Raw genomic sequence first — 23,774 nt, forward strand, 5'->3', positions numbered from 1 at the left:
TCGACAGATGTATATGGCTATTGGAAAAAAGGCCATTACAAGCATCGAGAGCCATTATAGACAAACATACACCAACATATTTACCCTTCAAAAAGCACCCATCGAGACCCAATACTGGTCTACAACCATTCAAGAACCCATCAATACTAGATTTGAAAGAGACACACATACCTGTGAAATTGCCACTGTTGTCATCCCTAGAAACAGTTGCAATGCTACCTGGGTTAGACAGAAGTATCTGTCTTGCCATTTCTGGTGCGAGACGATACCCTTCTTCAAAATTCCCGTTAACCTTCTCCAACATGATATTCTTAGCATTCCAGGCAACTTTGTACGTGACATTCACCCCATGATTTGCCCTAACCCATTTCATTATAGTATCGACAGTCATCTCTTGGTTTCTCATAAATTCCTCTATCAGACCCTGTGCTGTCCACTGAGAATTGGCCATTGGGTTTTTATCTTCAGCATCCGCGGCACAAGTATGCACAAAATTACAGTTCCCCCCAACCCTATAAGTATTGCCATCAGGCATTAGACCAATGTAATCCCTCCACTCACAACTCGGTTCCCTACATTTGTACTTCAACCTCTTCTTCTCATTCTTCACTTGTTTGAATGTGAAATGATGAGAGATGGCATATGACCTCATGAATGATCTGGCCTCATTAATGGTTGGCCACATCATGCCTGCCACCAGTGGTTGCTCCCCAACTTCTCTTTCGGCCCCTGCCTCCTCTGCCATGTACATATTCTGAGTCCCTTCAACAAAATCTAAATACTCATCAAATCTTGAATCGTATTCATCATCTTCGTCCTCTGATGAATCCATACTCTGATAACCTTCTTGAGGATCGACATTCTCATCTAAGTTACAACCCTCCTCTTCTTCAGTAGGGTTATCCTCATCCCCTCCTTCAGTTCCTCCTACTATGACCTCTTCTGCCCCCACTATCTGTCTTAGCATCGATCTCCATGTATCAGCATCACTAGACATAAACTGATCCCAATCAAAGTTGGCCCAGTCAGTATCATTTCCTGTTTGACCTCCTAAATCCTCCTCAACTTGGTTTGAATCTGTTCGAACCCCTAAATCTTCCTCCATTACATTGTTTCCTGTTTGGCCCCCTAGATCTTCCTTCATTACATTGTTTCCTGTTTGGCCCCTAGATCTTCCTCCATTTCATTGTTTTCTGTTTGGCCCCCTAGATCTTCCTCCATTTCATTGTTTCCGGTTTGGCCCCCTAGATCTTCCTCCATTTCATCGTTTCCTGTTTGGCCCCCTAAATCTTCTTCCATTTGACTGTTTCCCGTTTGACCCCCCAAATCTTCTTCCATTTGATTGTTTCCCGTTTGACCCCCCAAATCTTGATCCATCGTATCAACCTCAGTATATCCACCTATGTCTTCCTCCATTCCATCAATCTTTGTGCCTTCCTCAAAATCTATATCTGGTTGATCAATTTCGGTTTGCAGGCATGGTGAATCTTGTTCGTTCTGGTTAATGTCTGGTTGTCTAACTTCTGAACCTGAATCTGACGAATCCGTTGATGTCGATGATGAATCTGTTGATGTCGATGATGAAGCATCTCCCATTCGCCCCCTGAAGATTGTGGACAACTACCAGACCCGCTAGCAAAATGACCTCTTTTTTGTTCAATCTCATCATCAGAATCAATAATGATCAGGTTAGGTATTCTTTTTACTGCTCCTCTAGTCAACATTATCCTTTTTCCCTTCCTCTGTTCTTCTAGAAACCTCAACCCTTTTGTGGCAATTCTTTCCCTCAGCCCATGCCCACCCTTCGACTTAAACCTCTTCATTTTAGGGGGGTTATGCCATTCACCATGCCATTCAAGGTACAGACATGGTGGTGGGGGGGGGGGGGGGGGGGGGCTTCTGGATGTTCAACAACAAGAAAAAAATGGAGATATCCACCGCCTCTTCTCAAAGTTCTAGCCTTCAGAAAGCAAAGGTTCAATGTTTCATCGTCTAAGACCATACTAAGAAAGGACTTGCTTTGAACAATTGCCCACAAACTAAGCACAAGCGTTCCCTCTAGTAACTTAAACCCTTTGCATGCGGCGTCAAGGAACTTCAAGAGCGTCCACTCCTTCGTCAGAGGGACATCAATGTCTTGAAATATAACTACATCTCCACCAATGTATTGTGTGTAGTGAATATGGTTCCAATCGGTGCCCTCAGGAAAATAACCACCATAGTGAACCTGAACATCGATCAGATCTTCTACTGGATAAAGGGGTTCGTATTTGTCGTCCATGGAAGAATTTTGGGGAAAATCAGATGAGAAGAAGAAGAATAAAGTAGGTGAATGAAGCAGAGTTTTAGAGAGAGAAGAGATAAGAGTCAGAGAGAGAATGAACCAGAAGAAGAAGGAAGTTAAATGCTGGGTGGGTAAGTGAAGGCGAAGGGGAGTCGTTGTCTTCCCAAGAAACGGCGGGCATGGGGGAAAGGCAACCTGATGGGGAGTGGTATTTAATGCGTCGATTTGACGGGCTACGTCCATTTAATGTATCGATTTGACGGGGCGTGGTTGTCAGGCACGCCTGACAACACGGAAGGGCAATCACGGAAGTAAAATGTGCGATTTCACGATTTTCTGACGGTAACAGCGACTAGGGGGCCATATGGGTATTTCTTGTAAAGTAGGGGGCCAGGCGGGAAGCTGATCACAAATTAGGGGACCATTAGCTCTATTGAATTTAATAGTGACAAGTGTACGAAGTAGAAGTATTTTAAAGATTTCCATTAGGGTAAAAATTAATTTAGAGTATCTCTACATTGCCACTTATAGAAAAGAAAATCTCCACTTGACAACTAGGGACTTTTAGAGTTTTTTTTAGAGTGTCCGTTGGAGATGCTCTAAATATCGTCCCATCATCTTAGGTCCCAAATTGAGTTTTGCATTGGAGCTTCTGAGGAAGTTTACAACTCCCATTCTGCTAAAGGCACTTTTAAACTAACAGCCGTGGCGTCTTTAGAATTCCTTGATTTAGGAATCTTTAAGGCCTTCCGCTTGAACCCTGGCCCGGTGTATGTACGCCCACGGCGCAGTTTAGAAAACCGATATAGAAGGCAGTGCGACCATAGCTATATCGCTCTATAGCTAAACAGAAGGAAGAAAAAACACCACAAGTAGGAATCACGCAAACCCTAACTCGCCCAACACAAACAAGTCTAAGTTTATTTTTCTAGGGTTTCAGGAAGATCCAATTAAGCAATGGCGATGGCTGCACTTAGACGAGAAGGAAAGCGTTTGGCTCCTTTGATCTCCCCTAGATCCATTGATGCATCTAGATCGTCTCTCATTTCTGAGTAATATTTCATTCATTACCTAGTTTCGATTCTTCAATTTTACTCAAATTGAAAAAGATAAAAAAAGATTTTCCCCAATGTTATTATCTAATCATATGGTTTTACTTCGATTTAATCATTCTGTTATCATTATTGGAGTTGTTTGACGATCGATCTAATATATATTATATTTATCAAAAGCGTTGTTTGATTTGTATTTGGGGCATTTGGAATATCTGATGAAATTTTGAGCTACTACCCTTTCGAATTGTTAGGTCTAGTAATTCATGAATCTCGCTATCTCATTATTTTTTATCAGTAGTCATAGCGTCTTCATGTTTTGTTATATTTCAACCTGGTAATATTGGGGAAAGGATTGAGGGTCTAGTAATGTTAGGTTTCGACTACTCATAGTTGGAACTGTTGGTAAATTGTTGTAATCAGGCCTAATTACATCGTTGTGTTTGTATTTTAAAACTCCAAAGTTTTGAACTTTGGTCTTCATCTTGTTCTATCGGACTGACTGAATGATGCTTTGTTGTGTAGGGAGTTGGCTCCCTTGGGAGCACGTTCTATTTCGACTCAAATTGGTGAGACTCATTTCTTATTAATCGCTTTCTTTTCCTTACCGGGTATCTAATGGTTTTCGTATTGCTTATGGTGTAATGATTTGTCTTGTGATTTTACTATTGACAGTCCGAAACCGTATGAAGAGTGTTAAGAATATCCAGAAGATCACAAAGGCAATGAAAATGGTTGCAGCCTCAAAGCTGCGAGCTGTTCAAGTTAGAGCTGAAAATTCCCGTGGCCTGTGGCAGCCATTTACTGCACTTCTTGGCGATTCTCCAAGTACGTTTCTTTGTTTGTTTAATTGCTTAATCTAGTCAAAACTCAAAAGTACTCTTCACCTATACCCTTGGAATTTCACATGGTGAAAGTGACACACATCCTTCTTAGGTATTCAAATCCTGTACATCTTAAGCAATTCTAGTGTTTGTATTGGTTATCATTTTATGTTTTTAAAATCCAAGTGTGGCCATGAATGAAAGCAGCAACTGAGCTTATCGGACTAACTGTTTACTTAATTAAGATTAGGAGGTCTAACTAGTAAGTAGTAATTATTGAAAAAGTATGGTTCTACTAGTTTTAATATGATCGCAAAATACTTAAATAACCTTATCTCGGCATGGGATTCTGAATTTTATTGTTCATGTAAGGACATTCTGTACAAATAAAGGTTTCATGCATTCATTTCTTTGAACAATGTAAGGGTCACTAAGAGATATAGAAACCAGAGCTGCATCTGTATTTGGATGGTCTGGAAGTCAAACAACCAGGCTATGTGTGCAGAAAATGGACTTCGACCATATGAAGTATAAAGCTAGGATTTCAGGGTACATTTTTCCATTGGAGGGGAGAAAGGACTCAGTGAAGCATCTCACTTGTAGATTCAAGTTCAATTTCGGAGCTTTTATTTGTACTTTTCGCTAATTTTTGTTTGAACTATTGTCTTGATGTTAGGTGATTCTTGATACTTTATAAATACTTTTTTCTGCATGCACCTATCTTGCATATCTAAAAAAAATGTCTTTATGTATATCGACATACTTATTGTCGTAATGCGAGGATTTCAACCTTAGAAATCGTGAAAGTGATGTGATGACCTTATATTTCCTTGTACTGATCATGGTTCAAAATAGTTCTTATCTTTCTCATTCTTTTTTCATCTGTTTGTCTCTTACTAGGCGTTAACGTGAAGAAGAATGTTATTGTCACTATTTCCTCCGATAAAGGTCTTTGTGGTGGAATCAATTCTACATCTGTCAAGATGAGCAAGGGTTTTTTCAGAATGAATGCTGGTAGTTATTGACAAACTGTGATACTTGTGATTATTTTTTTTCCTTGATATGCTTACCAACTTTTAAACATAATCTTTTTTGGCTTTAGGTCCGGATACGGAGTCAAGATACGTTGTTTTGGGAGAAAAGGCAAAGGCGCAACTTATCCGTGACTCGAAGAAGGACATTGAGATTTCTATATCTGAAGTACAGAAGAATCCTCTGAATTACACTCAGGTTATTTGGTTTCTTTTCCTTTATTACATCATATAATTCATACATTTAAAGGATTGTTAGTTTCTTTGAAGTTTTTGGTTGTTGCTCAGTTAAATGTATAAATTTTTTTATTTATTTATGAAGGTTGAACTGATTCTATGGTAAACATTAGTTTCTAGGTCTTTGAAATCCAAAACTGTACTATATAGTAGGCACCCTAGGGATGTCTGTAAGAAGTTCTGGTGGCCTCTATGATAAAGCGTCTGCTTATGTGAAATTGCTGTTTCTTATTTATATCATCTGTCACCACTTCTACTTGATGTTAATTCAGGTTTTATTCTTGTCAGGTTTCTGTTCTTGCAGATGATATCTTAAAGAATGTTGAATATGATGCTTTGAGGATAATCTTCAACAAGTTCCAGTCAGTTGTCTCCTTTATTCCAACAATGGCTACTATTTTATCTCCTGAGGTACGTAAAGTAATTTAGTCTTTTTATAAACATACATGTAACTTAAATACCATTTAGCTGCTTAAGATGTTACTCAATGCCTCTTTGGACTCAGATCATAGAAAGAGAATGTGAAGCTGGAGGAAAGCTTGGGGAACTAGATTCTTATGAAATTGAGGGTGGTGATACCAAAGCAGAGGTGCTTATGAATCTGGCGGAGTTCCAATTTTCTTGTGTAAGTTCCCTCTATATAAACCATAGTTACACATTTACGTTTTCTCTTAGGTGGGAGCTAGATTCAGTCTCACATTAATGCATCATGCATCATTTTTTCTTTTAACAATACAATTTTTGCTTGATGCAGGTTATGTTCAATGCAGTCCTAGAAAATGCCTGCAGTGAGCAAGGTGCTAGGATGTCTGCCATGGACAGTTCTAGTAGAAATGCTGGAGAGATGCTTGACCGTCTCACCCTTACCTATAATAGGTCTCTCTCTCTCTCTCTCTCTCTCTCTCTCTCTCTCTCTGCTTTAATCAGCATCATTTGATAGGCCTAGTCTCTAGAGCTATACCAACAAATACAAAAGCTTAAAAAAAGAGATTATCACACGATGTGTTTGTGAATATTCAAAAAATGTTGGAGAAACTGATAATTTCTTATGTGATTTCTTCTATAACAGAACTCGTCAAGCATCCATTACTACAGAACTCATTGAGATTATTTCTGGAGCATCGGCACTGACTGGCTAATCCCTCAAGATATCCATTTCTGCAACCGGTAATGTGAAAATAAAGTTGTACTAGGAGTTTTTTCTCCTCAGCTGCTTATTTAGTTATGTTTTTCTGATGAAAAGCTCAGTTACCTCAGTGCTGCTTGCTTTCTTAACAGTTTTTGTTTTTTTTTCTCTTGTGGAATTATTCCATTAAAATAATACCCAAAGTTACAATTTCATTCCTGGGAGTTCCTAATTGTTGTTCAGTTGTTTCTTTTGTTTTTTGGTTTCATCAAAGGGATGTGTCAAAACTTGTGTTGAATCAAATCTTTGACTTGGAAACATCTGAGTTTTGTTTCAAAATATTTTTCATTGTTCATTAACATTCTAGTGTCTTTTTTGTTCTTTTCTATTCAAATTTTATTCATTTTTACCATGTGAAATGGTTACAGGGTCTGAGATAACCAGCATGTCCAGTTTTTGGACTCCACTTATTTTGAGAACTCTAGAACCTCTCCGGAGGCTAAAGATTATTTTACTTTGCCCTCCTTGCATGATACAAACTAAGAAAGCCTCTGCGTCTGGGTACGGTAAATAGTGTCACTGGACATGATTAGGTTAAAGGGCAACATTTTAATTGAAGACGCAAAAATTAACATGTTTGGGGGTTTTCCCTCTACTTCATTTCATCTCCGCTACAACTATTAATTACCACCTTCACTTTTGACCGCCACAAATTCTTTCTCTCTCATCTCCTCCCCTAGTCCTCCATTCTCCGTAGATGGCAGAGGTAACCCCTTTGTCCTCTCCAGTTAGCAGACAGTAGAGAGGGTTGGGGAAGAGGAAGGAGATATGACTGAGGGGAGAGAGAAAATTTGTGATAAGTTGATGAAATGAGAGATATAAATTTAAACATTTTAATCTTCTAGTATTGATAGTATGTTTACCTCTTATTATCTAATAAATTAGATTCATCAAACCCATCATCTTCTGCGTGCCCTAAAACAGCAATCACTAAAAACCTTCCACTAGCAACTTCGTCAATTTCATTATTTTTCACCTCTCAAATGCCTTAAAACCGGCACGGCTTTGGGAAAAAAGAATTAGTGAGTAGACGTTGATTTGGATAACATATTCATTTTTAATTCAAAAATTGACTTGATCAAACATTACTTCTACTTTCATCTTTTATCTCTCTCACTGACTATCTCGTCGACGTTCTCACTCTATATCTCTCTCTTTCATTGTAGATCACTCTCATCTCTCTCGTTGTAGACATATCTCTCTGTATATTAATTTCTCTCTCTCTCTCTCTATAAGTCTCCCTCTCTCTCTCTCTCTCTATCTCGCAGTCTTTATCTCTTTTCTCGTAGTCTCTATCTCCCAACCTTGTGGTCTTCATATATCTCTCTGTGGAGATCACATAGTTCGTCGCCATGCACGAAACTTTTTGTGGCCACGAGATGGTCAGGGTCGCGAAACATTTTGTGGCCATGAAATCTTCGAAGGGTTTCGCTAGAAACCGTTCTCGAGGTCTGGTTTCGGCGAAGGGAAGTGTTCCCTTTGCCGGAGCAGTGTCTGAGAGAGAAAAAAAAATGAGGGCTCGATCGAGAACATAGAGAGATTGAGAGAGAAGCAGTGACAGATCGAAAGACATAATAGTGACAGCAACAGAGGGAGATAGTGAGAGAGAGGGAGATGCCGAGAGAGGGTGACAATGAGTGAGAAGAGGTGGCAATGGTGGTGGTGGTGAAGGTGATATAGAAGATGAAGGCTAGGCGGCAATGTTCGATAAAGTTAAGTTTTTGATTAAAAATAATATGCCTTCGAAAATGTAAAAAGAAAACATAAATTCCTAAAGAAATTATTCAGATTATTCTTTATCTATGCAGTTTAACTTACCTTGCTCTTCCGTGGATATGTTTTTCAAAAATACTTTTCTATTGAGTTTCGATGTACAAAAGATAATCTCGCGCCAACAACTGGTTGCCCAGTTGATAATTGCATTCACTCCGCAATGTGGACGTCCCAGGTTCGATTCCATGGAAGTGGAAATCCAAAAATACTGAATTTGGCTATAAATAAAAGTAGTTTATGTGTATCTTATTCAATGTTTGTTCAATTACTCTTTTACCCGCAAAGGCAATGTAGACATTTTAGCCATTTGCATCAAGCTCAAACTCCCTTCTTGCATGCGTGCTCCTCCCGAAGCACACACTATAATAAGAGGTAGAAATTTCTTATACTTTTATAAATCAAGGGATGCCTATCTCTGATGCCCTAATAATGGTCAAGGAGAGGGGGGCGCTTAGAGGCGCCTAAAATAAAAAACATGTCCGTACGGGGTGCGCCTATAGAGGGAGGCCCCTACAGCATTTTGGAGAGGCGCCTATAGACGCGCCCTAATAAGAGGTAGAAATTTCTTATTAGTGCCATTTAATTTCGTCACTTTTAGGCCATTTGATTTCGTCGGATCGTATCAATCAATGTCTTTGTAAGGACCGTTGTAAACAATATTCAAAAAAAGAAGGAAAAAAAAAAAAGAAAATCTCGCTAGAAGGAGGGGTCGAACCTCCGACCTTGTGGTTAACAGCCACACGCTCTAACCAACTGAGCTATTCCAGCTTGATGATTCTGTTGCTCATAGCACGGCTGTTATAGTTTTCTGATGTACTAAGAACAAAATCAGAAACTAAGCAATAGGGAGTGACATGAAGAAGTGGTTACATATGAAGGGTCGATAAAAAAAGGAAAAGAGTTGAATGAAATTGAAAGTTCAAGTATATAATGATGATGAAATGTGAGTGCAATTAATCCATCCACTGAAGAACAGATATAGCTTCTAAATGGGAAACCCTAGTTAGTGAATCCAGCTTTTTTGGCACATGGAGATATTGGTCACTCACTAAAAATGGTGCTCCACCTATAGTAATGGCTTCCAACTTCATCACTATTAGGGTTTCTTCTTTTCTCTCTTCATGACCAAATTTGAGTTGCCTTTGCCAACACAACAAACGGCGTCACTATTGCCCACGACTGTTACCGACGGCCACTCTAAATATCGTCTGTACCCAGAAGGTCGCCTTCGAAATTAGAAAGAATGACGTTGGCGTTGATCTTTTCATGTTAGTCAAGCACCTCACGTAGCTAACTGATTGGACAATTTTATCGATATTAATTTGTTGTTTTAATCCACTTTCATGTGATATGTCATGCATCTCTAGTTATGCCATTAAGTGAAATTTTTAATAACTCAACATTAACTGTCTAGGACACTCATTTAACTTATTCTGATCCCCGGGTACACATAGTGCTTAGAAATTTCGACTTTAGAACTAGATTTATATCGATATGTTCCATTGAACCATACACCATAGGATGCTAATGACGAACTTCCGTACCACCTCTGTCACTCAATCCTCGACACATCTCTCGCCCGATTTATTTGTTCCGTTTAAATAATAATCATTACATAAAAGATGAATCGAATAAGGAGACGAGTTTGTATTTCATCATAAACAGATCATAACTAGGGGACCCAAATAGATAAGTTTCTAAGACTAACCATCATATTAGAGTTCAACTTCAACCCTTCGTTGTACGACAGTGCGAGCATCTGTCTCGGGCATGGTCTTTGGGCATGGTCTTTGGGCATTGTTTTACTAGTCCGAGTTTTGTGCCCGAGTATAATGAAAGGCAATTCTAGAATATAAGTAAAATATTTTATTATCAAATTCGAATTTGCCCATCATATATGAAAGTGAAGTTGGTCACGAAATAGGGACCCGAGAAAAATACTCTAAAATACTTGAGGTCAATAGGTGGACTATTTATTACAAAAGGCCAAATTTGAATTTAAAAGAAAATAGATAAAAAAGTGAAGTTGGTCACGAATTTGGGGTCGAAAAAAATACTATAATGTAAAACATTTCGCTAGAAGGAGGGGTCGAACCTCCGACCTTGTGGTTAACAGCCACACGCTCTAACCAACTGAGCTATTCCAGCTTGTTGTTTTTGTATCTGCACCTGTTTTATTCATCGGTTGATAAAAAAAGGAAAGAGTTGATGAAATGTGAGTGCAATTCATCTATCCATTGAAGAACAGTTATAGCTTCTTAATGGGAAACCCTAGTTATTGATTTCCCAACTTTTTGGCATATGGGGGATATTCATCAGTCACTAAAAATGGTGCTCCACCTTACTTTAGCCATATAGGGACGGAGAGAGATAATGCTGTCACTAATGACCACATATATTTTCACTTCCATGTAAATTGAGAAAAACTGCCTTTATACCTAGGCCTAGCTGTGTTTACTCGAATAGGTGTAAGAATTGACAAAAAGAATAAAAGAAAAAACGAAAGGGTAACAAACTTGTGGTCATTATAATGTTCCACTAAAAAAACATATCAATTAATGTCTGACTTGAGTCGTCACTTGTTACCAATGCTTCACATTGTATAGTCTATTAGGTTTAATTGAAAACCAACTAGTTTTGAGTTGAGTGACCATAAACTTAACAAATATGTCCACTAACTGATAGCTAGCTAGACGATGTTGGATATTGTTAATATGCATATCATATTTTTTGTATTAGTGAAAATCCAAGTCTATCTTTATCTTTTCTATGAGGTGCATTTAGAAAAAAACTTGAGTTGTATCGAAAAGTTTATCAAATGAATTTAGACCAACTCAGTTATCTCTTTATAAATTGTACATTGATTTTTATATATACGACAAGCAAAAGAACATAATCTTCACTCAACAAAAAAGATGGTTACCAATCTCTCTTCCCATTTTCCTCATCTTTTCTACAATTCGGATTTAATCAACAAACCCATAATTATAATCAACTAAGATAATAAATTAAGAAACCTCAATTAATAAGTTCAATAATTTTCCTTGTGTAATACAAATCTTGATTTGGTTTTGGTGCTGAATTTGGTACATAGCCTTTGTAGTTGTTTTGCCAAAACTGAAGGCCCACAATAAAATACTCCTGTTAAATGATCAAACCAAAACCATTAAAATTCATTAGTTTGAATAGTAACAACTCCTTATACTCCCTTTTCATTTAGGGATTGTTTGGTTCCCAATTTGATCAAGACTCTACCTAATAAAAGTTTGAAAGGGTAGGAGGTTTGGATCAAACCTACTTCTCTTTTATGCATGGTTCACAGACATGGTTTTAGGTTACTAGGGTTGTTGACCAAAACCTTCACTTATGGCACTAGCTAGAGCAACTCTTTATCTTATTTTCTCAAATCTTTCATACTTACTACCCTTTATAAAATTCTAAACAAAAAATTAAGGTCTTGTGGGGTTGTCTAAACTCAACAAAAGTAAGGTCTATTTTTGGGAATATTGATCTCTCCAAAATATTATTGGGAAGTTCCCCAGCAATAAAAAAATTTGGCCTTAATCACATAGAGCATCCCCAACGGCTCTCCATAACGCCATTATATGGCGTTATGGAGGGGTGGGGACACCCAATGGCACTGGAGATCACCAAAGATCTCCCGTGCCATGAACAGCCGGCTACGGTTGCCCTTCACCAATTTGGTGATATGATGGGCCCCATAGTTTTTCATATATAATTCATCCTCTTTTGAATTATTTTTTCCCATTTAGTCCTTTTATTTATTTTAATGTTTGTATTTGGTCCCATAAAATATTTTTGTTTGGTCTCCATAAAACAATAAAATGTCTTAATGATCTTAATTTGTAATTTAAATCTTATAATTCTAATTGCTATTTTAATAAATTATTTGTCATCTTATTTTATTTAGAAAAATGAGTATTAAAAATTATAAAAATAAAATCTAGTGTGATGAATAGTGATTTGGTGGGAGTTTTAGTGTTTGCCTTTGGGTTCAAGAGTTTGAAAACACTAAATAATTTGGTGAAGATTCTTTTTTGGTGACTAATTTGGTGCTAACCTTTGGGATGCTCTTAGAAGTTATTATATACTAATCACTTTAGTTATATTGTGCGTAATATATTTATATAGTGCATAAAATGTTATCACATTTTATCTTCAAACTAATATATCATGTGAAGTGAGCTAGAGGCACCTATATATTAATGCACACTTTTGTGATTTTGCTATATTCTATCACTTACCTATCTTTGCACCTTCATGTCTAGTAGCTAAATCTGCAAAGACTTTGGACCAATTTGGCCTACCAAAATGTGTTTGTACCTGCAATCATTCAAATCTTTAGTAAAAATGAAAGTGATCACACTTCTATATAAAACTAAACTAAGTCATAATCATATACATGGTTGTAATCTAACCGGAGTCTTTGAGATAACGTCTACTCCGTTTTTTGAGTAATGCAGCATTTGAATTGCACTTATAAATGCAGATCGCACATCCCCGTCTTGATAAACACTCGTAAGATAATTATGTATTTCAATCATGTCCTGAAACAAATAGCAATAGTTAAAATAAAATAAAGTAATCTTAATTGTGAAAAATTATTCAATTAAGTACATAATTAATCTTTAATTACCTTCATTTGGTTTTTATCACATATTTCCTTCATGGCATCTCTAAACCATTCAAAGGAGCTATGTTCCCTAGTAACCCAATATAAATAAGCTTTTGATGAACATTCTTTAACTCCTAATTCTTCATCTTCCACCTACCAAAATACCCTTCATTATTCACAAAGAAATAATTCTCAAAAAATTTAATAAAAATTGTAGAACTATATATATATAAGGTAATACTAATTTGAGAAAATGTGTACATAATTATTAACGGTGGATTCTCGTAGGCTGCTTTGAACAATGTCTCTGACGATGCTAATGAAAGGAGTTGCCCCTATCCCTAGCCCGATGAGAACGACAATATCATATTTGACATGATCTTGAGATGAGGCGCCATATGGCCCGTCGATGTATATTTTTGGGTAATGGGAGCTGCCACATATGAGTGCCTGCCAATATCCAATATATCTTTGTAAATTTACATGTATATTATATGTATGTCTATTGTTTTTTTTTTTTTTTTTTGTTAAGGATATGTATGTCTATTGTGATATACATATATATTACATTTTTATGGAAAAAAATGGACAAAGGAATTGAGCAAAACTTCATCATTTTGTGTTTACATTTGAATTACCTCTTGGAAAAGGCTATAAATTTGATAACTCCAGTCCCCTAGAGTTTTAATATGCACACTTAGATGTTCATCCTCTGGTGCTGATGTTAGAGAAAAAGGGTGCCTTCAATATTATGAAAGTATTTAGTTAGAATATTAAGAAATAACTAAGCATGGGGATCTTAATTACTCACATGTAAAAAAGAAAATATATTTATTTATAATATAACGTAAGAATATCGGTTAAGTTGAATACCATTCAAATCGAGAAATTTGAGAACATTGAAGATATATGTACATCCCACTCTTGTACTTGAAGTCCGTCGGCTTGCTCATTTTGAGAGACAAGACTTTTCCTGGATATGTCTTGGCCTACCGAAATATATATGAAATTAAATTTAGAAAATAAAAAAAGCAAACTTTATGTGCAGCTATATATTTGGAGAATTCGACATAATAGATTACCTTAACAAATTCGACATAATAGAATTCGGATCTCAAAACTCGAATCATCCTTTCTGCAATGTATAGTAAGACAGGAACTGCAATATACATCCATGTCTGCATCCAAGTACATTTCCGGTCATATATAAGAAAAATTGATATTATATATAACAATGTTAAGATCGACAAGTTCACAAAATAACTTACCGTTTTTTCGCTTACATTCTTGGTGAGGAAGAGAAACATGGAGTGGATAATGAGCAAGACATAGACAAGGATGAATAAATGGTGAGAATACCAGAAAGCATTGTACCCAGTCACATTTCTCAAGGGCTCCGGCAACGACGATGACTGACGACGTGCCAATCGTGTTGCTAGAGTAAAAGCAATGGCCATTAATATTACCATTATAATACCCGTTGCAACTTCGGTCGTAGCTAATATTTCTATATAAGTAGGTTGATGGTTTTGAAAACCCGATGCGATTGTTCTTCTGAACACCGAGCGACTACATCTCGCGATCCTCGGAAAGTCACATGTAAGATGTGTTCCACCATGAAGGATTACCCCAATCACTATTCCCCCTGCAATCAGCTACATTAAAAAGTCATGTGAAATAATGTATGGGAACAAAAGAGGTATCAACGTTTGCAACTGTCCTATAGGGTCCCGTGATAACATTTTCAACCCTAAAAGAACTGTATCTTAACAAAAAAACCCTAAAAGAACTATCACTAAATACAATTAAGAGTGGGTCTTGTTTAAAACATGCCAATAATTGTTGGATTTTGTTATAAATACATTTTTGATCATGGGGTTTTGACTAATTTTCTAATTGTAAATTGCAAGCCTATTTAGCAACGGCTTATGAACTTTAGGGAAAACCTAGTTGAAAACCGTTGCTAATTGTAACAATGCAAGCCCCATTTCTATTTCTATAAACTTCTATCTCTTTCTCTCCCTCTCTCTCTCTCTCTTTCTTGTTCATACCTTGTGGAAGTTAATATTGTCATTGAAGGGGATAATCGAATTCAACGAACGATTCCTGCGAAGCCATGTAATTGTATTCCGACAAACGGGTAAAAGAATAAGAGCCATATTGAATTTCAAAGTTTCCGCAGCACCTTTTGCAGTACAGAGACAGTACCCCATAACGTAAAACGCCTTTCGTTGTCGATATTGAATAAATTTCCACACAAACAAACCCAAACATATGAGCAACCAAAGTGTTACAATCCATGCCCGTCTCCAATAAGTTCGAAAAGCAATCTCGGTTGATGACATTACTTCATAATCATATTGATCTTCCGATCCTCCCTCAAAATATGTTACTTGGTTATGTTCAATCTCATTAACCAAATGGGAACCCTTTGTTAAGCTTGTCTTGGTGAATAGAGTTTCTAGTTGACAAATCTGCATTTTTCGGAAGTTGTTAGGGAAATTGTACTTGGTTATAATACTAATATTTTTCCCATCAAAAGACCAAATATTTGACCAATTGAAATCGTCATACTCTTTATTATTAATATTATATTATAGGACTTCGGGTAATTGTATCGAAATCCTTCTACGGTGTAGGTGTGTCAACTGGAAATAGTTTATTTCAAAACCTTTTTATATCGTTTTTATTTCATACCTGAACCCTAATCAACCCCTCGCACCCCCGAGTGGTCAAGTAGGCAAAGGCTCTAGTTTTGTTCGAGCCATTCACACTACTTTTTTTCTCGCCCCACTTATCATTTTCTTTACAAATGCAATATCAAAAGATGATTTTGCCCTCTATCATCATAGAAATATTTCTATTTTCTTTAATAAAAGCTTGAGTTGAAAGTATTTTAGTAGTTAGTGTTCATAGTAAAGGGTAGAATGGAGTACTTCGACATAGCCTTGGTTTTCATGATCAATATCTTCCATGATTAAGGTTGCATATTCATTAGCTTCTTCCAATGTGATGGACAACTTATTTGTTGAAGCACTTAACAAAATAACCTGGAAAGAACAAAGAATTACCACGAAACCAATATAGCATCAATTTTGAAAATTTAATACCAAAATAAAATTAATTAATGGTTTCTTAGTTTAATATTAATTACCTTTTTGAGTTCCATCTTAGTGATATTCCCATCCATATTTTTATCACACCTAACAAAAAATAAAATTTATAAATAATCTACTCTAATAAGATATGCAATCCAATGCCAATACTAGTCGAAAAAGACCATATGATTGTTCTAAAAGATAACAATATTCGAACTCTGGTCTTTCAGGTGGATAAACATATAGATTAAAAACTTAATAATTGTATTCAAGATATAATTTCTCTTAATAGAAATAAGACTCACAAATCGAATAAAACACGAACTCTTGAATGGAAACTCGGATCACGGATTCGACACCAAAAATAATGAAGCTCCAATTTTGTGATGCCAAAATTTATATCTTTTCTTCCTCTTAATGAACGTAGAAGTTCATCAGCAAAATCCGGTGCATCCTTCATACCTAAAAAAATTATATAGTCAAATGTTACAGTATATTACAAGGAATATATATGCATACATATATTCTATATTATGCCCAAAATGTAGGATAGCTAAGCCTCTGGCCCCATCGTACCCAGCCGACTAGGTTTTACAGCATCAGAGGTGCACGTTAGTACTAAACGCTAGACTAACCAGTTCGTACCCAGCCCACTAGGTTTTACAACATCAAAGGTGCACGTTTGTGTTAGATGTTCTTTTTCATTGTCTAAATCTGATTTGTCTAAATTTGACTCGTTTGAATATAACCTATCTGACTCGGATAGACTGATAATCAACACAAATCACTTGTCAAGACAAATCCAGACAAAGACAAACATTTTGAAATCTGACGGAAGAAAAACAAGACTCACCAATGCAGTATGGGAAATCAAACCGGGTGACCGTCCCGGTTCGAAGTGAAGCAATCTGGTCGAACCTTTCTTCTATTTCCCTCCATCCTGTCCGTCCATCTCCCAAACGGTCGATGAACCTCAGCTGTTTGATTGACTGATCTACAACTGTTCCGTTTTGGGGCAAATGTTGGTGGCTTTCAGTGTCTGATGAGTGAGTTAATGAAGAATCGGAAGTTGACCAGTCATGAGTTGCACAAAATGGGAAAGGAACGATTCTAGCACAATCAATGCAAGGTGAAGAAGATGAAGAAGAAGACGAGGACGAACAAGAAGATAAAGAAGAGGAAGAGTGATGATGATGGGTTGTTTGAGAATCGAAATGGGTATCCATTAATATCAAAATAGGTAAATTTATGAACTTCTCTGAGCTTGATCAAGAACAGAGTATGAATTTTGGAGAAGATTTGATCATGGGTTATTCAATAGAAGTATTCTTGATACTAGTTAACTAAAATTGAAATTTTGTGAGAGATGTGAGAAATTTCCATTATTTTCTATCTAATCACTCTGAAAAATGAAAAGATTTTTAATAGGTATAATTCTGTTGGAAGGGTTTTTATGAGTAAGAAAAGATGGATTTCTTTTTAGTTCAGGGGAGTTGATTTTGTAATGAATTGGAAAACAATTGAAGAAGAAGAAGAAAGGGATTTGGTTATTGTTTCAGAGAAGTATTTTGGTCTTTTGAAGCAGAGAAAAACAGAGAGAGAAAACAGAGAGAGAGAGAGAGAGAGAGAGAGAGAGAGAGAGAGAGAGAGAGAGAGAGAGAGAGAGGTTGATAGATTAATGGGAAGAAAATAGATAGGTTTATATGGAGGGAGTAAAAAATGGAGGTGGGGTAGAGAAGATCATGAGTAGAGCTGTAGAGGAGAGAGAGTTGTTTGTAGAGAGAGAAAGAAAACAATTAAAATAGAGAGAGAGAGAGAGAGAGAGAGTTGGTGTTGAGAGGGGGAGAAGAGATGGAAAGAGTAGTAGGAGAGAAAGTAAAGTGAGAGCAGGTGGGTGAAGTATAGAATGAAATTACACGAAAACTTTATGATCTCTCTCTCTCTTAAACAATTAGAGAGAGTAGAGAGGAAAATTTTTAACACTTCATCACCAAATCTGTCCAAATCTTATTTCTTGCATGATGAGGTTAGGGTTTGTTCTTGATTTTTTGGTGATGAAATTACTTCTAGAATATTAAACTTTTTTTTTTTTTTTTGTTGAAAGTAAGAATATTAAACTTAGCATCGTCATATTTCTCTCCCTTAAAACTATAGTCCACACATATTTTTAATAGAATAAAAAATGACAAGAATGTCGAAAGTCAAAGCTGAACATGAATCAAGTTGGTCCTCAACGACTACGATGAGAAAACCATTCCGACTGTCTATAACCATTTGCGGTCCATAAAGTTTCTCTATGTTGAATCCATAGAGTGAAACGGGTCAGTAGAGATTGTAATTTTGTAAAATTGTCACGTATTACAAATCAATTAGTTGTAAACCGAAAGTACATACATCTAGTTCTACAAAACATCTGACTCAGCTCAAGAAGTCAAGATCGTACTTTTTTTCTTGATCAATTTTTGGAACCCCCAACACTTTTCTTTTACTAGTGAGCTGGATTAAACCTAAATTTATCATAACTCATAAGGTTCTATTAATTTAGACCATCCAAATCTCACTTTAACCTAAAGAAGAAAGCAAAAAAAGAGCCTTCTCATGTTAGAATCAGTCCATCATTTATCTTATTTTAGTGATTTTCATCTTCAATCCCTTTCGTACCTACGTAAGTCTATTTATAGGCCCTAGATTTAACTTTGATGGCTACATTGTATGACATTTGAGCTACCGACTATCGAATTTGAGATAAATATCTGAATTGTACTACTTTACCCGGCCAATCTCGTTTCTCTTATCTAATAATCTAATATTTGAAGTATTTATAGAGATATTGAAGCGCGTAGATTCTGCACTAAGATGGAGTAGAAAGACAAAAATAGGTCGCACTTGTTTCCATCACAAGTATGTTAACTATGTCATTTGCAAGTAGATCTTCAGCTGGTTTCTTGCTATTCCTAACTAGACTGATAGCCAACATTTACAAAAATTACAAGAGAACAAAAAATTTTGGGCCCACTCTAAGTAGAAATTCGATGTGGCTTCCCATGATCAAAGCGGAAGTAGATACGAAACGTTGGAAGTTTCAATCATGGGAAGTCATATCGGGTTTCTGCCAAGATTTTGCCTGGATGTTTTTCCTTGCACTATATATACCCGAAGCAAACAACCAAACTAAGGATGGGTGGTCGAGTTGTATCCCCAATCATAAAGATCGAGCTCTTTGGCACAGACCCTTCAATTACTAGGAGCCGGGATAAAACAATCCTTTTGAAGAAAAAAGTTTAGGTTTGTAGCAAGCAAAGGAATTGAACTTTTTTTGGGTTGATGATGAGGTGGCAGTCATTAGCAACATCCTTAGCCCAATAAGGGTTGGACTTAGGTCCCTCTCTGTTACTTGAGGAATTTAATAGGCCCTCAATACCCATAGCCAAACTTTGTGGTAATTTTAGGGCCCAACATGTCTTTGAGATGGTAGTTATTGAATTTATCCGTTCATAGTGTAATATGTTCATGGACAAGGTTAGCCTAATCATGGTTAAAATATTTCTTTTTCATCAACTAATAGATTCTAATTTTGAATAATTCCTTAAAACCCTGAAGACCCAAGATACAACATGACAATCCAAATATTGGTCATCAGTTAACCGAGTCAATAAGTGAAAGAAAGACCAAGCGGGTCAACTTGTGTCCAAGCCAGCAGGGAGGTGAATTCAAAAGGGTTTTGTCATCTAAGCCCGAAACTGGGAAGTCGGCACGAGTATCTTAGGCGCTTTAAGCCCTGCATGGCTCTATAAACAACCAGATCGACCTTGGTCATAACTCTACTTTGGGTATTGGTGTTGTAAGGGACGTCAGCGAAAATTGACTCGACCCTTAAGGCTGTCTTGCCTCAAGACGCGAGAAGGCGAATTCAAGTCTCGGTTTATCCAACATAAACCTTAACCTGGCCTAAGGTCCGAAGCGGAGAGATCCACAAAATCTAAGATTCTAAATAACGTGCAAGGCAAGAATACGCCAGAAAGCAAAATTCCGTAAACAATCTACAAATTCGGCAAAAAGATCTATCAAATACAAAGTATATGCAAATAAGAAATCCTATCTCAGTAGGATTCGAACCCAGATGAAGTTCTGACCATCTTTATTATGACTGCAAATGTGTGGTCTTATCTAAGTCGCTAGATCCTTACCGCTCATCTTAAATTTTCATCAAGAGTCGGTCAACCAAGCCTATAAAAAAAGTAGAAAACAACAGTTTCACCCTAATCAAACCACCCGGGTTAACTTTGAACTCAATTCTTAAATTACAAAAACAACCTACTAACTTGACTGTCGAGATTTTTGAATTTTTTGTGGGTTTTGTTCCAGAATCAAAACCTAAAAGTCATTTGTAGACATTTGTAGACATCATCACCACAACAAAGAATATTCCCATTGATGCAACAGTTATACAACAAATTACAAATTTTGTGGTAAATATATTTGAAGAGTTGTGACTCTCCACATTAAGCTATAGTAATTAGTTTTGCCGCAAAGTTTCTAGGAGTTTTATTCTCATGGATTGGCTATTTATCGGAGACTTTAGAACATCTCCAATGCAAAACTAAAAAAAAAAAATCCATTTATCCTATGTGTCGAGTTCTTATTGAGATTCTCACTCCTAGGTGGCGAAAATAGAGATCCTTAATCTTCTTTTGTCTCTAGTGCAAAACTCTAAATTTATCTTATTTACTTATGTGGCATAGTTATTTTTGTAAAGAAATAATTAGTTATTTGAAAATGTAGAAGACTCGATTCTATTGGTTGAAATTCAAATATTGATGAGTTGGACAACTAGAGATATCTCAAGAGAAATTCTAGAAATAGAGTGTCCTCTTGAGATATCTTTATTTCACTCTCGACGGGTCACCTAAGAGATCCAAATAGAGTATTGCATTGGAGAGAGTTCAAAAAAAAAACTCTAAAAATCATATGTGGCACTCAGAGTTTCTAAGATTTTGTGTTACATTGGAGATGCTCTTACTTCGGAAAGAATGAAAAGAACAAGAGAAATCTTCTGCAGTATATCTTCCTAGATCTTACTACGGAAACCTCGTGGGAATTACCTTGCACTGAGAAATTATTCTTCGAATGAGGAGCTTTGTACCTATCTCTTTGATGTCCAGGCAAAAAAAAGTTACGAAGATGTGCCTCATTATGGAAAAGTTACAAAAACTCCTGAGCATAGGTTAACCTGTTTCTTGAAAATAATATGTGAACTAGTATTAGTTTCAGGGTCGTGTGGTGGGGGGCGCGGACCGTGCGCCCGCACAGGCCCCCCACCACAAGGGGCCTACTGTTTTCAGAATGCCGTAGGGTCTTAGTTTCGGCCGAATTACATTACTATAGAATAGGGTCGTGACAATTAAACAAATAAGTTATAATAGCTGAGTGGTTAAGTTGGGTGAATTCACATGGATAATCTTGAGTTCTTCACTCTCTCTGCAAATCTCATCTCTTTCACGCAAATCTCTATCTTGCAATATTTTTTATAACACGCCTCTAGACCAATCAAATAGACTCTCATTCATTGAGTTTGCATTTATTAATAATTTACAGATAAAATGTTTTAAATTTATGTTATTGTGTCGATTGTAATGATTTTTTACCTCACATCTATCTAAAGGGCCTCGATTAAGTTTGGCAGTACTGGACCCTAAATTGTCAGACACGGCCCTGATTAGTTTAATATGTATATTTTATATTATATTACACCAGTCAAGTCTAATGTGCATCTTTCAACAACAACAAAAATAAAAATAAAAAAATCTAGTGTGCATGTATTTTTTAATGAATTTTTGGGTTTATAGCCCAAAAAACAGGCCCTAATAAGACATTTAGTCCTCTCTAATCCTATAAAGGGTTTCAAAACCAAAAAAATAATACAAATGGATATCTAGTCCATTTGGTGTCATCTAGAGAGAAATCACAAATCCCTAGAATACCAAACAATTTATAATACCTAAACTAACCTTCCATATATATAAGATCTAATTTAAGCTCAAATCAACCAATATTCGTTTCCCTTTTTTATCTCCCTGTTTCTCTCTCCAATTACCGGCTCTAAAGGAAGAAAGAAATCGTTCTCTTCCTTGAACTTGTAACCGAAACCTTCTCGTCCTATCTTTCTCTTTTTCTACATCTTCATCTACTGAAACTATCCTCCATTACTGAGTTTCTAAGTTCAGGTAAAACTCAAACCAAATTTTATGTTTTCTGATTATGTTTCGATTGAAAATCTTCCATTAATTTGTTTCATTATCATTAGAGCTATTCAAAATCATCATCTTAATTGTTAATCAGGTAAACAATTTTCTTATTTGATGATTCTGTTTTAAATCAAGAAAGTTATTATTGTCTTTCTCTCTAAAGGTTGTACTAATGATCACGATTTTGATGAGATTAATACTTCATTTCTAAATCTTACAAATCGAGTTTACTTATTGTTTGCAATCAATCGTCATATCAGTTATCAATAGATTTGGAGTTTATGCAAAGTAAGATATTCAAATTTCTTCAGATCTGATTATTTTTCCGTACAGATTGATGAAACGTGATTTGTTCGCACGGTTACTCATAACATAATTAACATTATATATACTTTAGAATAAATTACCATAATGTAACGTAAATTATATAAACTTCTCCCTACGATGTTTATCAAATCGAGAACATGATATATGTTCTGGTTCTGTAAATTATAAATACTTTTTCATGAATAACATTAACATTATATTATTTTGTGTAAATTATACGTAATTTATGGAACATTATGTATGATTTAATATCAAAACAGTTCTCTTTTCATTATTAGAACATCTTTGATTTACATATGTAAATCTTGTATACTTTTCTGTAAAGTACATGTAATTTATTTAAATGATCATATAATTTACTTAAATAATATACTTGTATATATAATTTATTTGAATTAATCTATCTCACTTTGTTATCACAGATCGAGTTCCAAGCAGAATCATCAAATCAAAATAAGGAAATTAACCTGAAATCAGATGGTTGGGATAAGATATTTACAGAACCAGGACAGTTATTTCCTGGGGGTGCAAAAGCTTTTCGATATGCTCTTAGGCAATATAGCATCAACACCGGTCATGATTTCAAATTCATAAAGAATGATTCTAAGCGTGTTACTGCTGTGTGTCCTGTTGAAGATTGCAAATGGACAGTGCATGGATGGGCACCATTGAAATGCGATTCTATGTTCATATTGAAAGACATGGAAATGAAACATGATTTCATTATTTGGGATAAATGTCTCATTATTTTTCATAAAGTTTGCATAATTTATTATAAATTATAAATAATACCGTATTTACACTTTAGGTATATAACGTTTAAAATTATACTTTATCATTAGTATATCATAATTTGTTGTACATCATTAAATTCCATTGTAAAACATACTTATTGTATATCAGTATGCAATATAAATTCCTACATATAAGTGACCACTATCAGAAATACAAGGTTTGATCAATTAAAAACTTTTAAATTTTTTCTGTTATCATTGGTTATTTATCTTAAATTACCGAATCCTGTGGTAAATCACGGATACTTGTATATAAATTATACATACTTTACAGTAGTTTAAGTTAT

At 35.9% G+C, this 23,774-nt stretch overlaps 2 protein-coding genes and 2 non-coding genes across 4 annotated transcripts; 1 reads left to right on the plus strand and 3 right to left on the minus strand.

Moving 5' to 3' along the window:
- The first annotated feature begins 3,123 nt into the window (after positions 1-3,123).
- On the plus strand, positions 3,124-6,893 carry LOC147543216 (ATP synthase subunit gamma, mitochondrial-like). Its single transcript, XM_086632494.1, has 9 exons — positions 3,124-3,336; positions 3,862-3,905; positions 4,012-4,164; positions 5,061-5,174; positions 5,263-5,390; positions 5,717-5,839; positions 5,934-6,053; positions 6,183-6,304; positions 6,498-6,893. The coding sequence occupies exons 1-9, from the start codon at positions 3,242-3,244 to the stop codon at positions 6,565-6,567; spliced, it is 969 nt and encodes a 322-aa protein (XP_086488620.1). The 5' UTR covers positions 3,124-3,241; the 3' UTR covers positions 6,568-6,893.
- Positions 6,894-9,081: 2,188 nt separating this feature from the next.
- TRNAN-GUU (transfer RNA asparagine (anticodon GUU)) lies at positions 9,082-9,155 on the minus strand. Its single transcript has one exon. It is a non-coding gene; the product is annotated as a tRNA-Asn (tRNA).
- A 1,306-nt stretch (positions 9,156-10,461) lies between these two features.
- On the minus strand, positions 10,462-10,535 carry TRNAN-GUU (transfer RNA asparagine (anticodon GUU)). The gene has a single exon. It is a non-coding gene; the product is annotated as a tRNA-Asn (tRNA).
- A 675-nt stretch (positions 10,536-11,210) lies between these two features.
- On the minus strand, positions 11,211-18,183 carry LOC147543219 (respiratory burst oxidase homolog protein F-like). The gene is made up of 14 exons (XM_086633282.1): positions 16,975-18,183; positions 16,427-16,583; positions 16,178-16,226; positions 15,960-16,073; positions 15,075-15,497; positions 14,292-14,678; positions 14,106-14,201; positions 13,897-14,012; positions 13,662-13,764; positions 13,285-13,473; positions 13,045-13,176; positions 12,827-12,955; positions 12,653-12,731; positions 11,211-11,528 (listed from the first exon to the last, which is right to left on the minus strand). The coding sequence occupies exons 1-14, from the start codon at positions 17,345-17,347 to the stop codon at positions 11,419-11,421; spliced, it is 2,457 nt and encodes an 818-aa protein (XP_086489408.1). The 5' UTR covers positions 17,348-18,183; the 3' UTR covers positions 11,211-11,418.
- Positions 18,184-23,774: the final 5,591 nt, after the last annotated feature.

Source organism: Eschscholzia californica, unplaced genomic scaffold (genome assembly GCF_041429995.1).
Source record: "Eschscholzia californica isolate CP2 unplaced genomic scaffold, dmEscCali1.0.p SCAF_4, whole genome shotgun sequence".
Taxonomy (NCBI): domain Eukaryota; kingdom Viridiplantae; phylum Streptophyta; class Magnoliopsida; order Ranunculales; family Papaveraceae; genus Eschscholzia; species Eschscholzia californica.

Coding starts and splice junctions, on each gene's coding strand:
- LOC147543219 (XM_086633282.1), bottom strand. CDS start 17,347: ATGGATACCCATTTCGATTCTCAAACAACCCATCATCATCACTCTTCC. Junction 16,584..16,974: donor TGATTTCCCATACTGCATTG/GTGAGTCTTGTT, acceptor TAATTTTTTTAG/GTATGAAGGATGCACCGGAT. Junction 15,498..15,959: donor AAAACCAAGGCTATGTCGAA/GTACTCCATTCT, acceptor CGAAAAATGCAG/ATTTGTCAACTAGAAACTCT.
- LOC147543216 (XM_086632494.1), top strand. CDS start 3,242: ATGGCGATGGCTGCACTTAGACGAGAAGGAAAGCGTTTGGCTCCTTTG. Junction 3,906..4,011: donor TTCTATTTCGACTCAAATTG/GTGAGACTCATT, acceptor TACTATTGACAG/TCCGAAACCGTATGAAGAGT. Junction 5,391..5,716: donor ATCCTCTGAATTACACTCAG/GTTATTTGGTTT, acceptor TATTCTTGTCAG/GTTTCTGTTCTTGCAGATGA.